At 55.9% G+C, this 17623-nt stretch overlaps 1 protein-coding gene and 1 long non-coding RNA gene across 7 annotated transcripts in view; one reads left to right on the forward strand and one right to left on the reverse strand.

Annotated features, from left to right (window-relative positions):
• The window catches only part of LOC140601388 (uncharacterized), a 56491-nt gene that overhangs the window by 37952 nt on the left and 916 nt on the right, over window positions 1–17623 (reverse strand). The gene's annotated exons all lie outside the window — the stretch shown is intronic.
• LRRC4B (leucine rich repeat containing 4B) overlaps window positions 1–17623 on the forward strand; it is a 62044-nt gene that overhangs the window by 32500 nt on the left and 11921 nt on the right. For 2 of the 4 annotated variants that reach the window (XM_072770183.1, XM_072770175.1), the window contains exon 2: window positions 7735–8066. In XM_072770183.1, the coding sequence (XP_072626284.1) occupies window positions 7770–8066 (297 nt within the window). In that variant the 5' untranslated portion in view covers window positions 7735–7769. Of the gene's footprint in view, window positions 1–4843; window positions 5027–5381; window positions 5507–7734; window positions 8067–17623 lie in introns of those variants that run through there. The other 2 variants (XM_072770155.1, XM_072770166.1) reach the window with 2 other exon arrangements.

Below are 17623 nucleotides of genomic sequence, written 5' to 3' on the forward strand. Positions count from 1 at the left end.
GCTCCAGCCATGGCCTCTGCCTCTTCCCCTGGACCCTTGGCCCAGCTCTTCCCCAGCCTTCAGCCTTACTCCAGTTCACTCAGAGGGGTCTTTCTCAGTCAGAGAGGACCCTGCCCCTTCCCTGCCTCAACATCGCCCCCCCCCCAGCACCCCTGCCTCTCAGCCAAATGTGGAGGTAGGACGTTTTTTGTGGCTGAGCTGGACCCCTGCAGCTCCCTCACTCCCACCTGCCTCTCTGGCCCCCAGGCCTTTGAATCCAGAAGTTCTTTGGCCCCTACACCTCACCAGCTTATCCTTCAGGTCTCAGCTTTGACATCCCCTCTTCCGACTCGCCTCCACTGGCTAGGGGCAGTGCTTCTCCTAGAGGTTCCCGGGACCCCACCCTGTGCTCACCGTCTCAGCCTTCGTGAGGCTCCCCTGTGGACCACTAACTCCCTACTGAGCAGCACGGGTCTCATTGGCCGCACCTACACCCAACGCCAGCGGGGGACCTGGCGGTAGGGGGCGCTCGCGCACTCGTTCTTCTTTCTGCAAGTGTCCACTGAGGCACCGTGGGGGCCTGCGTGTCCCAGGCACGGGGGACGCAGCAGTGAACAAGCCAGACAAACTCCCTGCCTGCCGAGCTCACCTTCTGGCGGGAGACAAACAATGGACGGAACAAATCGCTGTCTGTAGGGTACCTTCTGGCCCTCGGAGGGCTGGGCAGCAGAGGAAGTGCAAGTGCAAGAGGCAGGGGCGGGGGCAGGCGCGGGGCTAGGCGCGGGGCTAGAAACCCTGTCGACAAACGGAGACTCGCTCCAGGCAGCCAGGTAGAGGAGTGAACAGCTGGGCCAAACCTCCGAGGCTGCCTGGCGTCCCTGGCGTCGGAGCCTCCTGAGGCCAGTGTGGCTGGAGCATGGAGGGTGGGAGGTGAGGGCCAGTCAGTAAATATTTGTGAAATGAATGTAGGAAAGGCAGTGCCTCAGTGTGGGAAGTTGGGATAATCTTCCTCCTAGCAAGTCACCCACCCGCCCCTCCCGCCTTACTTTGCTGCTGGCCAGTGAGTGACCCACCCACTCTCTCCGGCTGGGGAGAGTCAAGGGCTGAGCCCCCTCCACCTGTTTCCTCAGCAGCAGCTCTGAGGAGCTTGGGCAGCCCTTTGCCCAGGGTTCCCCCATCTCAAAAGTTAGGGGACTGTCAATTCTCCAGGCTTTGGGGTTGCTTTCATTTGAAAAGTATTCAGGACAGGGACTGGCTCCAAGGGACACATGTGTGAAGTTGTTTCATCGTCCCCAAAGCCTGCTCTGCCCGTACCCTCCCCCCACTAACTTAACAGCTCCCAGCCTTGCGCACATGACAGGCATCCAGAGAGAGAAGTGTTCAGCTCTCTCTGGCTTTGATGTCTCTCCACCCTCCCGGCTCCAGGCTCCACTTCCGCCCCAGTCCCTCACAGTCGGGAAGTTCTTCTTTAGATCTAACCTCCATCCCTCTTGCTGCGATGGCAGTCAATTTCCTGTCTTTTCTCTCACCTTTTGAACTTCCCCCCCAGAAAAATGAGTATGCCTGACAGGAATGTTCCCTGCTTCCCTTTTCTCCTCACCCCACCTCCCCTGGGCCCCCAAGTTTCCGATCCGCCATCTGCCTGAATCCTCTCAGGCACAGTGCCCGAGATCTCTTGGGGCTTGGGCTGGGGAGGATGGAGAAGCTGGTGAGACCTCAGCCACACACCTTCCCCTGGTCCTCTTTTCCCTCTCAGGGTTTCTCTGCTCCCCTGCCCTTCTCATAGACTTCTGCTCTCTCCTGCCCCCTCACGTGGACAGTCGCGTGTCATGTGTGTCTCCAGCCCTCTGTCTTTGTTCCTCCGTCTGCCTCTGTCTCTGCCCTTTTCTGCCTTGCATGCCTCTTCTTTCTTTGGGGCCTCTTGCCTCTCCAGCTCTACTTCATTCCTCACACCAGGTAGGGGCAGAGAACAAGCAAGAGGCCTCTGCTGGAATGCGGGGGGTGAGAGAGGCAGCACAGTGACCTGGCCAGGTCCTGGGCTTTGTCCCAGCAGGGTCACGGACAGGCTGTGTGACCACCGGCCAGTGCCTTCAGCCCTCTGGATCTGCGGCTGCATCTGTAAACTGGACATGAGAATAGGCCACGGAGAGAAACCAGTGGCTGGAGGTGTGGGCAGTTCTTAGCACAGCAGTCGGCACATAGTGGATGCTCAGCGAACATGTTGCATCGTGGTGAGGGATGCACTGTGACAAGCAGAGGATTGCTGAGGACAGATCCCATGACCTCTGCCAGCAGGGTATGGAGCAGGGTAGGGTTGTCACGTTCTGCGCAGCAAGGATGAGGCTGGGCTGGCCAGAGGATGGGCATTGTTCAGTGCCCCCAAGGAACTTCCATGGGAATTGTGGGTGCTGTCCTGACAAACTTGGGGCTCTCTGGGCCCTTTCTGCTCTGGGGACACTGACCAGGGAGGGGCCGTTACCTAGCTGTGCATGGCCCTGGGCAAGTGACTTTGTCTCTCTGAACCTCAACTTTCCTATCTGTGAAATGGGGTAAGAGTAGCCTCTCTCAGAGGGTCAATGGGAGAACTAGTTATTCCAAGTACAACACCTAGAATGGTGCCTGGGAAGTGCCAGGTACGTGGTGGACATTACCATTATTGGTGGTGATGGTATTCAAGGAGTTGATACCACTCAGATGTGTACTCCGTGCCCAGAAGAGGAAGGGCTAGCTGGCAGTCCTGTCATCTGTGTTGGAGGCATGTATCTGAGGACAGCTGGGGACAGGCATCTCCTTGGCACCCAGCAGTATTCAGGAGTATAGCTCACACAGGTGGTATCTGAGGTGCAACTCTCCGAAGAGCATGACATTTAGTGGGACACAGGAGCTGCTCTGGGGACCTGCTGTTAGGACTCTAAAGGATAATATCTGGGACCTGGCCATCCAGGTAGTGCTATGGCGTGGGCACGGGGCATCAAGCTGAAGGCGGTTGTGTTTGTGGCATATGGATGTGCCCCCTCCGTTGGGCAGGCCTCCTGGGATGGGAGGAGACCTCAGGATCGGGGATGGCTGAGATATAAGCTTGAGACATGCAGCAGTGTGTCCTGGCCTGGGGGTGCAGAGCAAGGGATATGGCTGGGTGAGTGTGTCTCTGAGTGACTGTATGAAGAAATGTGGTTAGTCTGTGACGAATAGACGAACAGCAATGATAACTTACTCGTGCATTCATTCATCCAAACTGTACAAAACAGATGCAGCACCTGCCCTCAGGGAGCTTACCCTCAAGTGTGGGCTTGTAAAAGGCCAGATGCTGATAAATATTATGTAGGAAAGTAAAGAAGAGAAGGTTTTGGAGAGGGGCAGGGTGCTATGTGATTTGAGTGATCAGGATGGCCTCACTGAGAAGGTGACATCTGATCAGAGGCATGAGAGAAGGCAGGCACAGACTGAGGACCCTCTGGGATCCAGATAGAGGGAAGAGCAAGAAGCGTATGCAGCCTGTTCTCAAAACTATGAAGAGGCCAGTGTGGCCTGAGGTCAGTGAGTGAACAGGAGAGAAAGCAAGGGCTGAAGTCAGAGAAGTAGCCCAGCCTGGGGAGAGAGGGCCTGGAAACCAAAGTGATGTCCCTTGCCACCTAGTGAGACTGGCCCAGCTGAGAGGCTGTGGAGCAGAGGAGGGGCAGAGTCTGACTTGGATGTTGACAGGACCGCCCCCTCCCCTGGCTGTCTGTGGGAACAGAATGGGAGGGAGGACAGAAGTGGGAGACCAGTGAGGAAGGACTCTGGTCTCAGAGGGAGATGGGGGTGGTGCTGGGAGGTGGCCTGGGGGTGCTGAATGAAAAGTGGCCAGATCTGCGTGTGTTGCAAAGGTAGAGGAAAGGTAGAGAGCAGCATTGCTGAGCATTTAGCTAGTCGGCCGCCAACAGCCCTATGAGGCCAATACTATTATTACCCCTGTCTCACAGCACCTTCTGCAGCTCAGAACAATGAAGTCACTGGCCTGAGATCACACAGCAAGGAACCGGCAGATGCAGGATTCAAACCCAGCCCCACTGGCACTTGATCCATGTGCTCTACTGTAGCTACTTGTCTTCTGTAGCCTGTGGATGTCCAGGTTTTGAGTGTGGAGGTAGCGTTTGTCAGCATCTACACCAGTGTCTGCACGTAGTAGGGACTCAGAAAATCTTTCGGGGGGGGGGTGGGTAGATGGGCAGATGAATGAATCCAGTAAATGAACGCGCTGCCCTGCCCATTTTGCAGAAGTGTACCGGGAGGCGGCCATCCGGATCTGGCTAAGGTCCAGGGGAGAGGGCTGCATCTGGGGCTGGGTTTCTTTGTGGCATGAATGGGGGCTGGCCCTTGGCTGAAGGACTGGGTGACGATGTTGTTGGCTCAGGTTCGCTGGTATATCAGTGGTGGGGGTGGGAGTAAAGGGCTGTGTGGTATGGTGAGGGGATTTGGGAGCTTCTGGGGTCCTGAAGGTAGCTCCTGCGGGGAGACTGTGCTCAGTAGTCTGCCCTTGGGCTGGGGGACAGGTGCAGGAGGGGTGGTTGTGGCCCGCGGTGTGGGGGGGTGGGGTCAGCAGCGGCCCAGCCCATTGTGCAGCGGAGTCTGTGCCACGAGGCTCGAGGCCGAGGCCGGGCTTGGCACAGCCCATACCCCCCCTCCCAGGGCAGCCCAGCCATCAACCTTCCTCCCCCGCTTCCCCCGACCTTCCCCTGCCGCCCAGAACCAATGGGTTAATTAGATAACGGAGCCTTTGATTAGCGGGGGAGGGGGAGGCCTCTCGGTGCACGGAAGGGGGTGCTGAAGAGGGAGGAGAGGCGCCCTCCCCGTTCAGAAGGAGAGAAAGAAGGAGGGAGGGGGTGGGGAGGGAGGGAGCTGAGGCACAGCTTGGCTCTGCACTGCCGTGTGACTAGAAATTGTAATCGCGGAGAAAGAGAGAGACAGAGCCTGGCCGGGAGAGACCAAGACAGACGGACAGACAGACAGAGAATCTGACCAAGACGGGCTCCCCAGCCACCGAGAGGGTGATGGGGACAGAGCCAGAGTGAGGAGGAGATGGAGGAGAAGGAGCGAGGGGGCCTGGTCTTCCCGAGGGAGGCGAGACAGTGAGGGGGAGCCTGCAAGGGGGGGCTGGGGCCAAGGAGGTGGACAGGGACAAGGCCAGGGGACTGGCAGAGAGGAGGAGGGGTCCGGGGGCCGTGAGGGAGAGAAGAGAGGCTGGTGGTTGGGGGAGAGTGGAGGTAGAGGTGGGGGTGGGGGTAGGAGATTGGAGGAGGCCAGCAGGGAGGGGAGGAGGAGACCGCTGCAGTGGCCTAGCCGGGCCTTCCCGGGGTGGGAAGGGCGACCGGCGAGGAGGGGGGGGCGCGGGGAGACCCAAGAAGCCCCTGCGCCCCCCCCAGCACAACCTCGAAGGAAGCCCTGGAGAACTGGGGAGACAGAGCCCCCCCGCCGCCGCCGGCTGGAGGCATGTGGAGGGGGGGGCCTGGGGCCCAGGGAGAGGCCCAGCGGAAGCGGAGCCACTGGGGTGAGTGTCCCTCACTGTGGGGTGGGGGACAAGGACGGAGATGGCTGAGGGCAAGGAGGGAAGGGGCGGGAGGCCCAGCCGCTGCAGAAGCTGGGATGCGGGGGGAGGGATGGAGGCTGGCTGCTGGAGAGATGGTGACAGATGCAGAGGGAGAGACGCGGCAGCCGGCCTCAACCTCGGGTGGCTGCTGCGGGCATCCTGGCCTGTGGGTCCCTCAGCTGCAATTTCTGTCCCCCTTGAGCAGCACCGGCTCCCCAGGCTTGAAAGGTGTGGGCTGGGTCATCTCCAGCCTTAGGAGGTGGGAAGGGAATGGTGGGTGCAGGATGAAGACCAGCATAGACCTCCCCGTTGCACTTGGGAAGCAAAGACCCCACTGTGCTCACATGACTCGCAGATAGAGACGCACACGCCCCCCCCCCCCAGCTCCCCTTGGAGAAAAATGAGTCCAGGATACAGACTCAGAATCCACCCCTCCCCCCCTCTTCCCTCTGTCCCTCTGTCCCTGTGTCTCTCTGTCTCCCTGTCTCCAGCTCTGGCTCTCACACATGCATTCAGGCACACAGACTACGCACACACATTTTTATCTGAGTTAAAATGATCTTGAACACTGCAGGAGGAGGAAGTGAGTGTGTGTGTGTGTGTGTGTGTGTATGCGAGCACGCGCACGCTCACAGGGACGCACATGTACTCGCGCACTGGGCAGGTAGGGGGGTGGCCCTGTGTCTGTGGGTCTGAGAGTCCGCTGTCAGTGGGCCTGACAGTGTGCCCGTGTCACTGATGTGGCTGTGCATGTGTGTGCAGACCACCTCCCTCTCCCCATCACTAGTGGGGAACTCGAGTTGGAGCTGGAGCAGAGCCTGCTGATGTGGGTACACTTGCGTGTGTACTTGAGATGCTGCGTGGAAGGGAGAGTAGACCTAGGGCCACAGTCCCCCTCTGCCACCACCTGGCCAGTTCTGTGCGCGATGGAATGAGCTGCCCCCCTCCTAGAGCCTCAGTGTCCTGTTTGTAGATTGGGCGTCCCAACAGCTTCCCGGTTTCTGTGAGGCTTAAATGAGAACACAGTGTGTGCAGAGTCTGGGGCCGAGAAAGGGCTCACCCTAACGCAGGAGCTATTATTGTAGCTCTTGCCATTGTTGTGATGGTCCGCGGGTCCTCTTTGGTAGGATCCTAACCCCACCCCGCCCACTCGCCACCCAGAGCTCTGCCCCAGCCCCTTCCCCTTCAGCTGCCCAGCACCAACCCGGCAGGCAGCCAGCGGCTGGCTCGAACCCACCAGACCTGCCTTCCACACGGGCACCTGCAATCCCAGGGCCAGTGGGGGTGGGGGCTGAGGGTGTGGCCATCCCAGACCCCCCTTGGCCACCTCCCCACCCTTGTCTTCTCCAGTCTGCTCCCTCCCACCCACGCGATGCCTCCTAGCCTCTCCTGCCCATACCTTACCTCCACAGTCACCTTGTCTGGCACCCTACCTTCTTCAAGTTCCTCCTTTGAGTCTAACTCAGATCTCTGGCTGCTGTGAGGCCCGTGGCTGGCTGGGCCAGAGGGGTGACCACAGTCTGAAGAGCAGCCTGTGGCTGGGCCTCCAGTGGAGGGTGTTTGGTGCCGCTGGGAAACTTGCCTCTTGCAATCACTCCTGGGCAGGCAGGGAGCTGGGTGAGGGGACAGGAGGTCCTACAGGCAGTGAGGGGACCTGGATGGACCTGTGAGGGAAGCCAGAGTCCAGGCGGCGACGCCCCCTCCCCTCACCCCCTACCCCGCCAGACTTCCCGACCTGGCAACCTGGCATGCCACCCTTCCTCTGTCCCTTCGTCTGTTTGTCTCTCTTCTTCTCCCTCCATCTCTCTTTCTCTACCTTTCTGAAACCATGCAGAGAACTAAGTTTTAAATCTGACTGACTTCTCCATTCCTGGCCAAGTGCCTTGGGTAGCCTTTCTCTCCCCACCCCACCTCTGTCTCCATTGTCAGTTCTGCGAAATAGGTATAATCTTTGGGTCAGGAATGACATGAGACAGTGCAGGAGGGCAGGGCTAGCCCCTCTCTCTGCCTCCTTCAGTGGTGGGTTGTCCCTCCATGGGGCTGAGGGAGCCCCGCGCTTTGGGTCCTGAGCAGAGCAGGGTGGGGATGGCAGCATCGGTGGCAGAGAGCTGCCTGGGGGTGGGGAAGCCGGGGTGCCACACAGGGTCCCTGTCCCTCACTGAGCCTCTCCCTCTCTCTCCCCACAACAGCCCCCCGGCGCCCACGCGGAGCATGAACATTGAGGATGGCGTGCGCCCGCAGCTCCCCGTGCCCCCCACTGCCGCCCGGTAGGATGTCCTGGCCCCATGGGGCCCTGCTCTTCCTCTGGCTCTTCTCCCCACCCCTGGGAGCCGGCGGGGGCGGCGTGGCCATGACGTTGGCAGCCGGAGGGGGCTCCCCGCCGGCCACCTCCTGTCCTGCGGCCTGCTCCTGTAGCAACCAGGCCAGCCGAGTGATCTGCACGCGGAGAGAGCTGGCTGAGGTCCCAGCCAGCATCCCTGTCAACACGCGGTACCTGAACCTGCAGGAGAATGGCATCCAGGTGAGCTGGGCCGGCAGCCAGTGGGGGTGGGGGGGCACACAGGTGGGGAGTAGTGGTAGTGCACAGGTGGTGGCTGGGTTCCTCCTGCTTGAGCTTTGGGTGTTCCCTCCAGCTCTTCATGGCCGTCCCTTTGGTACTTATGAGGTTCTGTTTTCATCCTATTAACTTGATCTCAGCCTGTCTGGGTTTTCTCCAGCGAGGCTCCCTGTCTTGTGCCAGCCTGTTGGGCCTCTGGGAAGGACCACCTGCCTGCCTTCCACAGCTCAGGACAGGCAAGCCCTTGACCTGGCCCCCGACTCACTCGCACAAGACATCTGTGTGCTCTGCAAGGCTACACCCACTGCAGGGCCTTGGGCTTGTGAGGGCATGACTCTGTGCCTCTGTTTCTTCATCTGAAAAATGGGGATGACAGAGGACCTGCCTCAAGGGACTGGATGAGGGCTGATGGGTTTCATACTTGTCAGGGACTTATAATCTTTTGTCACCTGGCAAGCACTAATCTGCTGTGCAGTGCGGAGCTCATGTGCCCAGAGGTGGTGTGACATTTGGAGATCTCAGCACTCCCACATGCCTAGTCCCATGTCAACACATGGCTGGTGCTCCAATCGGACACTTGCCACCTGATTAATTGAGACTGTGACTAAGGTGGACTATATACGATGCTGTGAGGGCAGAGGTGCTTTTTTAAAGCAGGGTCTCTCTTCTATTCTATTGGCATTTGGGGCCTGATTGTCTCTGGTTGTGAGGGCCATCCTAAGTGCTGTAGGATGTTGAGCAGCATCCCTGGCCACGAGATCCTAGTAGCACCTTCCCCCACTTTCCAAAATGTCTCCAGATGTTGCTAGATATTTGGGAAAACAGAGGGATTGCCCTAGTTGAGATCCACCATTTTAAAGGCATGTGGTCAGTGCCCCACACCATGCAAGCCTCTCCGAACCCTGGCGCATAAAGCCAAGAGAGGAGAGGGCTCCTGTGTGATGTCCCAGGCCCCTGGGAGCTAACATTTTCCTTCTCCATGGCACTTCCTGGTCTGTCCCTGGAAGGGGAAGGGGTCAGTGTCTCCCATCTCACTGTCCTGGGAATGGGTTCCCCTCTGCAGAAGAGGGAGGATCTTTTAGGGGCACAGTGCCAAGGGGGCTGCCGAAGTCAAGAAGGCCGTCCTGGGTGGCTACAGGGCAAGGACCCAAGCCAGAGCTAGGGTCCAGAGACAAGGGACCTTGTCCCATTGCCCCATCCCTGCCCCCTCCGGCTCCAGGCCCGCCTCCCAGTGTGCCTGGAGTCCACCCTACATTCTCAAGCACTGGTTTAAGCTGACCTGCCCCTGACTCCCAGAAGGGGGCCAACACCCTCACTTCATTCTCCCCGTACACACCTTTGTTCTCTGGACACTGTCTGTCCCTCTCCATCCTTTATTTTACTCCTGTGGCGATCAATACGTGGTACCAGCGCCAGCTCTGTGCCCAGCCCTGTGTTAGGTCATGACCAGGATGGGCAGGACCCTTCCCTGCTCCTGGGTGGCTTACCTTGCAGAAGGGAATAAACCATGAACAAATGGGATGGCACATTACCAGAAAGGGAGATGTTAGAGCGTCAGGAGGTACATCTGTGCTCTGGGGCTACTGAGCCCACCCCACCAGCAGCCCAAAGCCACGGCAGTGTATCCTCGATAGAACTGGCCCGTTTTCTCTTTGGGGAGTTCAGTGAACAATTCAGTCCAGCAAACATTTGCTGAGCTCTGCATGAGGCTCCACCCATAGACTCATAATGGCAACCCCAGCAACACTTCCCCAGCCCTGCCAGCTCCTACCCGCATGCCCAATCGAGCCTCCCAGTGGCCACTGAGGGGTGCTTACCTCTGCCTAGAACCCTCTGAAGGTTTTTGGACTCTGGAATGAAGTCCAGGCTCTTTATTGTGTCTTTATTGTGTCTCAAATTCTATATGGCTCAGCTCAGGCTGCCAGCCTCAAAGTTGACACCAGGTGCCCTCCCAGGGCTGAGCAGTTCTTCAGGCTACACTTCTGCCTGAATACGCCCTTGAGTCCCGCCCTTGAGACTCCCTTCACCACCTTCCAATCTGGGCCCACAGCTTCCCCTTCCAGACATCCGTGCCCTTGCCCTGGACACTTGTGTTTGTTAAATATCTCCTGGTTGGCTTCTTGGTAGGGAGCAGTACTCTAGGACAACCAGCCCTGCACCCTCCCCCCACCTGCATCCTAGACATAGGCATGATAAGTAAATGGCATGTGTTCAGGATGCGGAGGGCTGTGGGGAAAGGGAACAGATGGGGGAAGGGGATGGTGGGTGCAGGAGGAGGGGTGGTTGGCTGCAGCTTTAAAGATATGAGGTGAGGATGGCCTCATGGAGAAGGTGACATTTGAGCGATAAAGGTGGAGTCTTGCAGAAGGGCATTCCAGGTAGGGAGGACCGCAAGTGCAAAGGCCCTGGGGTGGGAGCCTGCCTGGTGTGTGGGAGGAACATCAACAGGGCTGGTGTGACTGGAACAGAGGGAGCCAGGGGAGAGGATGAGAGGTGAGGGCAGAGTGGCAGATCCTGTAGGGCCTCATGGTCATGGGAAAGACTTGGGCTCTTCTCTGAATGAGACAGGAACCAGGGGAAGCTCTGAGTAGAGGGCAGACAGGCTCCTGATGTGGTTTCTCTGGCTGAGATGTGAGAGGCCTAAAGAGCACATGGATCCAGCACCAGGGGGCCTAGGTCTGAATCCCAGATCTGCTGTTTCTCTGTTGGTGCAGAGTTCAGGGAGAGAAATGCTGGGAGCTCGGCTGGGACCAGGCTGGTTGCAGTGGAGGTGGTGAGAAGTGGGCAGATTCTGGGTCTGTTTTGAAGGTAGAGACAACAGGATTTTCCAGTAGAGTGGGTGTGGGAAGAGGGAAGAGAGGATGACTCCCAGGTTTTAGGTCTGAGCTGGCCCCTTTGCTTGGGCCTGTTTGCTTGTGTGTCTGTCACCCCGTCTCCCAGTCCCCTGGCCTCCAGACTTTTGATCCACATCCGTGTCAGGATGTCCACAGGAGCCCCATGGACGTAGGTGAACTTATTTATAAGTCATGTGCAGGTCTGCTATAGCCATGTGTCAAGTGCACTGTGAAACACCCACTTTTGTGTGTGCTTGTACCCCTACCCCAGAAGCCACCGAGCCCCCAAACTGCCTGTTCCCCCAGGGCGGAGAGTGTCCTGTCCACAAGAGTGCACACTTGTGAACTTTCAGTGGAACTGGTCTCCCTCAGGGACACCTTGCTGGTAGCAGGGGGAGGGGTGCTGCCAAGGGAGCCATCAGGGGAGCTTGACGAAGTACCATTTTAATTATCCAAATAAAAAAATGAAAAAAAGTCATCCCTAGTCCCACCACCTAGATATAAATAACTCCTGTTTATATTTTATTTTAAAGCCTTCCTGGCTCTTCTCTGTGCCCATGTAAATGGCTGTTTAAATTATTTATTACAAAATGAATGCAAATTAATTTAGAAAAACTAGAAAATACACCTAAGTTAAAACACAAGGACAAAAGCCAAGAGGAATTTGACAAACAAGTGACTCCCATTAGTACCTGGTGTCTTTCCATTCCCATCCTCTCCACGCAGGCCCTCGGTGTGTGCCCCGTGGGCAGCACTGGTCAACACATTTCTGGCTTTTTTTTTTTTTTTACATTTGGAAAAAAAAAATTAAATCACATCATTTTATACCGGTTGGCAGCTGCCTTTAGACACCTGAGAGGGTAACACAAACATCTTTCTCCCTGGCACTAACATTCGTCTAAAATGTCAGTGTTAATGATCCCAGGATCCCAGCGCATAGACCTTCCTGTTACTTCACTAGGTCCCTTCTTTCCAAGGTTTTAACTGATAGAAACAACACTGCGGTCAACATCCCTGGTGCACATTCTTGGAACTTTCCGGATTCTGCCGATGGGATAAATTCCTAGAAGTAGAATCTCAGGGTCAGAGGGAAGATAAGAGAGGCGCTGCCTTACAAGTGCTGGGTGTCCTGCTCATTTGAGTGCTGTCCTCCCTCACAATGGCTGGTACTTCCCCTTCCCCCAAACTTGCGTGGGAGTGTATATATGTACACGCACACACACATATACACACATACACACATGCTTTCACACATGGGTATGCACAGACACCAAAGCCACATAGAAATGGCCTGAGTTCTGGGGATCTGAGAGCCTCCCCTGTCCTATCTGTGGTCACTTGCTCCACACAGATGGTCATTCCCATGGGGATGGGGACCTCACCCCCCTCCCCACTGTACACTCAGCACATGGAACAGAGCCTGGTGCACAGTCGATGTTCAGCAGATATTTGTCTAGGGAAGGGAGGCCAGCTCCTGAACTCCCACCTTGGGGACTTAGCATTGTGTGTGTGTGTGGAAGCGTGGGGTGCACGCGCGCACGCGCACACGTGCACAGAAGGAGGGATCCCTGCAGTGCCTGTGAGAACCAGGGGCAGCCCTGAGTTCCCTTCACCTTCCCTAGGAGCCCGGGCACAGGAAGTGCAGGGGGCTAGAGACACTCCAAGTGCCCTGAGTGCCTGCAACAGCCTCTCTAGAACAGTGGCATCCATCTTTGGGGAGGGTTAAAACACCATTCTGGAACACGACAGGGACAGCCTGTGGTGGAAGTGGTTGTTTTAATGCCCTTCATGAGCAAAATGATTTTTAACTGTCTGCAATTTTCTATGGCCCCCCAAATTGTTTCTGAGATGGGACAAGGGTGTGCAAGCCCAGAGCCTGCAGAGATACCTTCTAGGCAGAGGCCTGGAGACTCCCTTTCCCTCTACCGCACAGCCCTGAGGCCATTCAGGCCACCTGCCATGGCCCTCACACAGCCGCCTAGGACAGGCCTACTCCTCCATCTCCTTGGCTCAGCCTGCTCCTCCTCCATGAGGCCTCGCTCTATCTCCCTCCTTCACTGCCTTGTACCCTGGTCCTGAATCTGTTCCCCTCCTCCCCAGAGCCAGCCATCCTAATGTGTTTACTGTGGATCTTTCTGCTTGTGTGTGTTCTTGCAAAATGCTTATTGTTGCTTTGTGTGCATGTATTTTTAATTTATGTAAATGAAGCTGCATTATAGATGGCTTTCTTTGTCTCACTGTTTTCACTCAGCCTGGGTTTTTAAGAGCCATCCACATTGGGATGTGTGTGTGTGTGTGTGTTGGTGTGTGTTGGGAGTGTGTCTACTCTGCTGCAGAATTGTCCTTGATGGGTGCCCCCTACTTCCTGTCCCCCACCTCTGAGTCAGGACAGACCCCAAGGAGGCCTGGAGCTACCTCCACCACAAATTCTCTCTGGGGACCCCTTTAGGAGCTGTGTGATAACATCTTTGACATATACACCAGGGCGAATCGCCGGGTCAGAGGTCATGCATATATATACTTAACCTCACAAAGTACACCAAGCCATGGAGCTTCCAGGGAGCTGCCCAGGGTCATGTGGGCTCTTGACAAGGAGAATGTGCTTCTGTCCTAAGAAACCAACCCACCCACCTAAAAGAAGTGCTTGGAGGTGTTTCAGAGAGTGAGGTCAAAGGATGCCCCAAGGGCCAGAGGGTGGAAGCATCATTGAAGCGAATTGTGCACTCTTTCAATGGAATGTCATATGTCTACTTAAAACATAGTTTCGAAGAATATCAAATGACACAGGGAAATGCTTAGACTATGATACGGAGCTTTCAAAGGATGCAAGTAGGACGTCCCACTTGGCTCAGGGCGCGATCCTGGAGACCGGGGATCGAATCCCATGTCGGGCTCCCGGTGCATGGAGCCTGCTTCTCTCTCTGCCTGTGTCTCTGCCTCTCTCTCTCTCTCTGTGACTATCGCAAATAAATAAATAGATAAAATTAAAAAAAAAAAAACTGCACCAAAAACAAAAATAAACTCAGGGACCACCCCGAAATGTTAGTACTGCCTTTCTGTTTGCACTAGTGTTATGGAAGAATTTCTTCTTTTCACTTTCTCTGGCATCTAAATTTTCTTCAGTGAGGGTACCTAGTACTTTTTGCAATCACGGGAAAGTTATACTTAATATGTACGAAATGTTCTGCAAACTGAAGACAAAAGTCTGTACTGCGATTTGCTCTCCTGCCCCCAGAGAAAGAAAGGGAATAGAAAGAGAAATTTGCAGAGCATTTACCCTGAGCCGGGGGAGTTGGGGGTGCTTCCCCCTCCACCACTTGGACCTCTTTATCCACATGAGGACAGGATTACTTCCCCATTTCACGGAAATACAATGAGACAGCCCCTCCCCAGGTTTCTCACTTTTGAGCCTCACACACAGAATCCCTTGTCGTATCCCATAGCCACAGTGCTTCCCTTTTTGCCCCTTTTTTGTTGGATGTTATCCTGTCCGATGAAGTTATCACGAAGTCTTCATCCATTTCCTACTGATGGGCATTTGGATTGTTTCCAGTTTGGGGCTTTTCCTTGGCCCGACTTTAGATTTAGAATCTTTCTGAGCCGAAGCAAGCAGAGTGGGATTCCTTCCTGTTTGTGCTGTGGGCTGGAACACGAGTGGTGCCCAGGGTGCCTCGGTCTCAGGCCTGACCACACACCCCTGGGACTGTCAGTGATCTAACTCCAGAAAGGATAGCACATGCCACATGTCACAGGTGGTGGAGCCCGATGCCATCAGAGCTCAGTTCCCCAGCTGTTCCACCTGTTACCTTCCCCGATGGAGCCTCACTGAGAACTTTCCAGGACAAGACTCCACCGGCCTCTGGCCTCCTGCACCTCTGGGCCCTCACACTGACCCCTTCCACTCTCACTTGGCTCAGCACCTTCAACGCTTGACGTTCTCTCTTTCTAGAATGCTCTTCCACTCTCCCCTTCATCTGCTTAGCACTAGCACTTATGATTGTGGGGGACAGTTGAGGTTTGACTTATAACTCTTCCTGAGACATGTTATTGAAACTGTCTGGGCCTCAGTTTTGTCATCAGTGAAATGGGGATAATAACATAGAGCTGCTGGAAAATTAAATGCCTTCATTTCTCGGACAAGCATGTACTGAGTGCCACTGTGTGCTAGGCGCTCTCAGATGCCCTGGGGATGCAGCATCACATGAGGCAGTGTATATATACTTGATCATGAGGACTTAGCAGGGGACCCTGGAGAGTGGCCTGCTGCTGAGCAGCTCTAGTGAGTGTTGACAGTGAGACCTCTGTCACAGTCACCCTGCTCTTTCTTGACTCAGGGCAATGTCTCAGCCTCAGAGGCACCTTCCTTGAAACCCTAGCCAGGTCAAGGCCCCCCGATCCCCGTGGCACTCCAATTTACTTTGCACACTTGTCAAGTCACCACTGGCCCAAGACGCAACTATTAAATTAACAACTTAGAGAACGTCTTGCCATCTTGCAGAGCCATGTGTCCTCCGAGCCTCATGACAGCCCCAGGAGAGGGACAGGTGGCAGTCCCCATGTTTCAGTGGAGTAGATGAGACATGAGAGACAGAAGAGCCATGTCTATCCATCCATTAATCACTTCTCTGAGCCCTCCTCTCACCCAGGAGGGTGGGAGTAGGGGGATGTGTGTGGCCCCCAGCCATGCTCCAAGCTCCACGACAGCCCTGTTTGTACCCCATGTCACAGGCTGAGGAGAGTGTGATGCAGGAGAGGAAGGCCCTTGGGCAAGAGGCCACCGTCAGGAGGGGAACTGGGACTTAGCCCAGGCAGCCTGGCTGCAGAACTGGACTTTTTTCAACACTATTCCTGATAGATCCTAATTCGTAGGTGTCTGGGCTCTATGTAGCCCTTCGGATACAATCACAACACTGTAAGTGAGTCGTGACTCTGTTCACGCAACCAGGCCCTGCTCCAGCCTTGTCCTTGCTCATCAGGATACTCACCCCAGCTCCCTCCTGGCCTCCGGCCCCCAGCTGTCCCCCCACTGAGAGCCACCATGTCACCCCTGGACTTTAAAACAGCCAGTGCTCCCCTTGCAGTGAAGACCCTTCCCAGGCTAGTCTGTTCCTTCCCCAGGCCCACCACTGGGCCCAGACTTCACCCATCCTGCCCCTCCAGCCCTTCTGAAAACACACCTTGACGTTGAATGGCCATAGCCACATTCTGCACCTGCCTGGCACCAGGTACCCTTCCTCACGGGTCACACATATTGTTAGTTCAATCCTCACAACTATGATGCCCAGAAGTGAGTCTCCTTCCCACATGGAAGCAGGCTCCAAGCTGGGGCTGCCCTGAGACCATGAGTCCCTGTCCCTGCCACCACCTGTCCCTCCTATGTCTGCCTGGCCCTGGCTTGTCTGCAAGCACCCAGTTCACAGCCCTGCTTCATTCACTGAGCAACTACTGTGTGCCAGGCCCTGCTGTAGGCACAGTGAACCGGATGTTTGTAGAGCTGGGTGCAGAGAGGGAAGCATGGAAGACAAGAGAGCAGGACTGGGGTGCTTTGTGCTCCTGATGGAGGTGGGAGCTAAGTAAAAGTGGGGGGAACAGGGAGGGGCAGAGGACCAGAGACCCTCCCTGCAAAGGAGCCATTGACCTGGACTGAGTCTTCACCTAACCCTGCCCATCCACTGCCTTAGGCAAAGCTGGGGTGCTCTTACCTCCCTCCCCAGGCAGTTATCTGCACCCGGGTTCAAATGCTTATCTGGGCTGGGGGTGAGGGTACAGAGGTAGGGAACAGGCCAGACTCAACCAACAGGGCAGGGCTTGGCCCAGGAGGCCTAAGAAGGCAACTCCTAGGTGGACGAATGGAAGGAGATAAGGGGAAGGGCAGGAGGAAGGGGACAGGTTAGGGTGAGTGGACGGATGGTCACATATGTGAGTGAATGGGGCAGGCATCAGGGAGGAAGAGGTCTCACAGGGCAGGGATGGTTAGAAGGCCTTAGCAAGGAGAAAAGCTTTCTTTTAGAGAGCCTTGAGTGATTAGTGCCCTGAGCAGGTGCAGAGGCTGGGATGGTGTTCCAGGAGGGGACAGCATGAGCCCAAGTGTGGAGGAGGAAGAGAAGGAAAGTGGCAGGCACAGACAGGGATGGTGCACTCAGCAGATGCCAGGAGCTCTCCGGCACTGAGCTCCTAATGTGTGAAAAGGCATTTAATCCTCTCACTAATCCTAGGAAGTAGATTTTATCATCCTCATTGCACAGATGGGGGAGCAGGCCCCCAGAGGTCTAAAATTCACCCCAAGTCACAGAGGTAGTAAAGGAGCAGCCATCAGGACTCCAGCAATCTAACCACCAGGCTACCGGGCTCACAAGCAAGAGCAGTCAATGGGGCTGGGGCAGGGACCAGTTGAGTGCAGCGGTGGAGGGCTGGCCTGTGGGGGCTGACAGGTTGGCTCCAGCCATCCTCACCCAATGTGGTTCCTGGAAGGTGGGGCACAGAGCCTCTGGTCAGCCTAGAGGTCAGTGCTAGCATAGCCTGCAACCTTCTAGAAGGTTTAGAACTTATAACTGGGTGGCATAAGGTAGAAACAAAGAAGAGGCTGTATTCTAAGTGGCTACCCTGTGCCTGGGCTGTGCTAAGTTGCTGTGATACGGGTTTGTTCTCACTTAGTCCTTGAGGCCCCTGCCCCCATGTTACAGAGGA

The sequence above is a fragment of the Canis lupus genome, chromosome 1 (assembly GCF_048164855.1).
Source record: "Canis lupus baileyi chromosome 1, mCanLup2.hap1, whole genome shotgun sequence".
Lineage (NCBI taxonomy): Eukaryota > Metazoa > Chordata > Mammalia > Carnivora > Canidae > Canis > Canis lupus.